This window comes from Nannospalax galili, unplaced genomic scaffold (assembly GCF_000622305.1).
Source record: "Nannospalax galili isolate Female #2095 unplaced genomic scaffold, S.galili_v1.0 scaffold1368, whole genome shotgun sequence".
Classification (NCBI taxonomy): Eukaryota; Metazoa; Chordata; class Mammalia; order Rodentia; family Spalacidae; genus Nannospalax; species Nannospalax galili.
In genome coordinates this window covers 721,044-725,709 of record NW_008358007.1, presented here as the reverse complement: position 1 = coordinate 725,709, position 4,666 = coordinate 721,044, and the positions used below count along the sequence as shown (strand labels likewise).

At 45.3% G+C, this 4,666-nt stretch overlaps 1 protein-coding gene across 1 annotated transcript; it reads right to left on the bottom strand.

The window, feature by feature from the left end:
* Nucleotides 1–656: 656 nt before the first annotated feature.
* Nucleotides 657–1,747, bottom strand: LOC103752351 (olfactory receptor 5-like). The gene has a single exon (XM_008856079.2). It carries the CDS (start codon nt 1,678–1,680, stop codon nt 742–744), a length of 939 nt encoding a protein of 312 aa, XP_008854301.1. The 5' UTR covers nt 1,681–1,747; the 3' UTR covers nt 657–741.
* Between the last annotated feature and the right edge of the window lie 2,919 nt (nt 1,748–4,666).

Here is a 4,666-nt window from a genome sequence, read left to right as displayed (position 1 = left end):
AGGTCAGAAGATACCCTGGAACTGGAGTTACAGATAGTTGCTAGCTCCCATGTGGGTGCTAGGGACCAAACCCAGGTCCTCTGCAAGAGCAGTCAGTGCTCTTAACCACTGAGCCATCTCTTCAACCTCCCCGTTACTGATTTTTAAATTTAACATGAATATCCACCATAACATAAAAATCTATTTTTGTTTAAGAGCGGACTGTTATATCACAATTAATTTATTTAAACCACCCACCATTAGACAATTAGGTTGTATCTGTTTCACTACAATGAAGCAAACATTCTTATACATGTATCTGTATTTTCCAGAATGCATAGGCACAGTAGGTAAATATCTATCAATCTTCCAAGAATAAAAAAATGATGGAATTGGTCAGTTACATTTCGTGAGTTATGACAAGTGGGTAGATCACCAGCCACTTACAGATCATTTTCTTTGACTTGTTTTCTAGTAGATTTTGCCTATTTCTCTCTTGGTTAGTTCAGATTTACTTGGTGCTTGGTATGTCACCACTGTGTATTATATGGAAAATGTTTTACTCTATTTTTCTGTGGGGTTTAAGGTTATTATGGTGTTTTGGTGCCTGGAAGTATTTGTAGTTCTTTTTCTGTGTTGTGTTTGGGGATCAAATTTAAGCCCTTTGTATATTACAGTGGATGTCTACCACTGAGCTACATCCCCCAGCTCTCAAGGAATGTGTGATTCAGGATGTGAGAAACCAGGGCATGAAGATGGTGGTCAAGGCCAGTGGAGGGTCTTCTGCAGCACAGCATGAACCTCCCTGTTCCTCAGACAGTAGATGATGGGGTTACACAGGGGTGTGACCACCGTGTAGATGACAGACAGTACTTTGTTGAGGTCCATGGACTTGATGCGGCTGGGGCGGCAGTAGATGAAGAGAGCCGCGGAGTAGAAGATGCCGACCACCACCAGGTGGGAGGCACAGGTGGAGAAGGCTTTGTGGCGGGCAGCGGCTGACGGCATACGGAGCACAGTCATCCCAATGGCTGTATAGGAGGCCAAGGACACCAGGAGTGTTCCACAGAAGATGACGATGGCCGAGATGAAGTCCACCAGCTCTGTGAGGGCCACGTGGGTGCAGGACAGGTTGAGCAGAGGGGAAACATCACAGAAAAATTGGTTGAGGACATTGGGGCCACAGTAGGACAGGCTGGCAATGCATGTGGTTTTGGCCACTGAGACCACCAGTCCACCCAGCCAGGAAGACAAAGCTAAGCCCAGGCAGACCTGGGGCCGCATGAGCACTGGGTAGTGCAGTGGGTGACAGATGGCCACAAAGCGGTCATAGGCCATGGAGGCCAGGAGGGTGCACTCTGTGCAGATGAGGACTATGAAGAAGAAAAGTTGGGTCATGCAGAGTGTGAAGGAAATACGGTAAGGCCCCATCCACAGCCCCACGAGCAGGGTTGGCATGGTGACTGACACATAGCACATCTCCAGGCAGCTGAGGTTTCCCAGGAAGAAGTACATGGGCTTGTGGAGTTCGTTGTGACTGCAGATGAGGTAGATGATCAATGTATTCTCTAAGAGTGTCAGCAAGTAGAGAGTCAAGAAGACAGCAAACAGGACGTCCCTTAGCCCCAGCCTTGTTGACAAGCCCAGCAAGATGAATTGCTGGACCCTGGTCATGTTAGTCACCTCAAATGCCTTCTCCATCTGTGGAGAGAAAAAACAATTAGTAACAACTGTCTTTCAAAGGCATAGTAGTAAAAAGTAGTATAAGGATGTTCGCAGTGCTTTGAGCCTGTAGTGACTTTATCACCCCCACATCTGTTGGAAACTGGCTAAGAAAGAACCTCATGTTCATGAGATTGGCTCCACAGCTGATGACTCCAGTGTATAGAAAGAATGGGACCACCTGCAAATTCAGAGAATAAACATCGCTTCCCAGGGAATTAAGAGAGGGACCACATCGACATTTATTATACTAAGAAATGCATTTATATGTATGGGGTGTGTGTGTGTGTGTGTGTGTGTGTGTGTGTGTGTGTGTCTCACAGAGGCCAGAAGAAGGCTGCACATTCCCTGGAGCTGGGGTTACAGGCAATTGTAAGCTGCCTATTATGTGTGCTTGGAGTTGAAATCAGGTGCTCTGCAAGAACAGCAAGTGTTCTGAACCACTGAGCTCTTTCTCCAGCCCCTGTCCTGTCCTGTCCCATCATAACCTGTTTTATTCACTTTTATTTTTGAGGCAGGCTCTCATGTAGTTCAAGCTGGCCTCAAACTCACCATGTAGCTGAGTATGGCCTTGAACTTCAGACCCTCTTTCCTCCTCCTCCTGAGCACTGGAGCCACAGGAGTGCATCACTAAGTTCCATTTACGCAGTGCTGGGGATTGAAACCAGGACTCTGAACGAGAGGTGAACACTAATTAAGCTACATCCCCAGCGTTGGCTACTTGACCTCTGACCATGAAGGAACGTGATCCTAAAAAGTTGGCAAGATGGTTATATAGGAAATGAGAGAGGTCCAGAAATGCCAGGAGCTGAGGGGAACAGCATCATGGGAAGACACACTGGCCATGGCATGAGGGATGAGGAGGGAATGGCAGTGGTTGGACCATGAGGGTGGAAGTGACTTGAGGGATCAGTCCTGGGAAATTAAGGGTCTGTTGTCATAACCAACAATTCAGTGGGGCTGTTGCGGTGATTCAACAGGTAAGGATGCTTGTCTCCAATCTTGACTACCTGAGTTTGATCCCTTATACCTATGTGGTGGAAGGAGAGGACTGACTCCTACAAGTTGTCCTCTGACCTTCACATGCATGCTGTGACACACACACACACACACACACACACACACACACACACACACGCACGCCCACATACACACATGTTTTTAAATTTAATATAAAATGTAACAAGGGAGGCAGAGGCAGGTGGATCTCTGGGAGTTCGAGGCCAGCCTGGTCTCCATAAGGAATCCAGGCCAGCTGGGGCTACAAAAAAGACCAAAAAAAGTAACAATGTATTCATGTTCAGGGCTTCCTAAGTCTCTCCTTGGATTTTACAGCTGCCATGCCAGGAATTTTGTACAGTATTTTATTCATTTTCTTTAAGGACATTAAAAAAATCTACCATTTTCTAGAGTTTGAAAACAGAGTGGCTGAAACTCAGGAAGTGGGAGTGACTTGTCTGAGTTCCCATGGCCAGTGTGGGAAATCAGGATAAAACCCAGACTTCTTACCACGCTTTACCTGTCTCTGTGCTATAACAGTCAGCACTGTAAGTGCCAAAGAAGGGTCTGGGGGGCAAATCTCTGAGACACAACCACGAGGACCCAAATGAGATCCTCAGAACTCATGTAAAAACCTGTGTGCTGTGGTGGTACGCTTGTAATCCAGGTACTGGGGAAGTGGAGACAGATCCCTGGGGCTTCCTGACCAGCCATTGGAGCTTATCTGGTTGGTTCCAGACCAGTAAGCGACCCTGACTCAAAAAGCAAGGTAGATGGTGCCTGAGGAAAAATACTCAAGGTTGTTCTCTGGCTTTCACATGCACATGCATCCACATGAATATGCACACACATGTGCATACATACACACACAGACAGACAGACAGACAGACACACACACACACACACACACACACACACACACACTAATCACCAAGGAATAACCATCTTAGTATAATACCAACAGCTTCTTGACTAAGTTTTTTTTTATGTGTAAGGTATTTTGCTAAATGCTTCCCAAACTTTAGCTTGTTAAAGCCTCTGTTAAAATACAGTTGCTGGGGTTGGGTTATTGCTCAGTGGTGGAGTGCCTGCCTGACATGCATAAGGCCCTGGGTTTAATCCTCAGCACCACAAAGAAAGAAGAAAGAAAGAAAGAAAGAAAGAAAGAAAGAGAAAAAGAAAGAAAAGAAAATGTAACGTCTAGTCCTACATGCAGCTGGAGTACCAAGCTCTGAAAATAGCAACTTACCTAAGATGCAGGGAAGTGCTTCTAGAACTGGGGTACACCTAAATAACTAGCACAGAACTGGGGTATGCACTGGGTGCACAGTGGGCTCCCTAAATAACTAGCACATTCCTCTGTCCCATGCTTAGTCTCTTTTTTCTGTTTAGTTTCTAGCAAACCTCCTACTTTATATGTTTCAATATGAAGTTGAACAAACTAACTAGAAGTATGTGTCAAACTCACACATAAATGAATCTTCTGTAGAACAGTGTTAGGTATGAAAAGCGTTTTGAGATAGATCCCCTGGTCCTGGGAGCAGGGAGTCTGAGGAACAGCATGCACACATGATTTATTTCTTTTTAAAAAATATTATTGTTTTTATTTTACGTGTATGAGTGTATTGCCTGAATGTACGTAAGTTAACCCGTGTGCCCTCAGAAGCCAGAAGAAGGTATTCGATTTCCCTGGAACTGGAGTTACAGACAGTTGTGAGCCACCATGTGGGTGCTGGGAATCAAATCTGGGTCCTTTGCAAGAGCAGTCGGTGCTCTTAACTGCTGAGTCATCTCTCCAGCCCCGACACATAACTTCTTACTATTATTTTCCTTTAGCTATAGAGAGTAAAAGGTTTCATTGTGTTTGAGACATAAGTCTTGATGTCACCAGAGAAAGCAAGTTTGATCTTAAAGCTCTGAAAAAAGGCACATGGATTGTGAGGTAAATGAATCCTTGTACGAATGT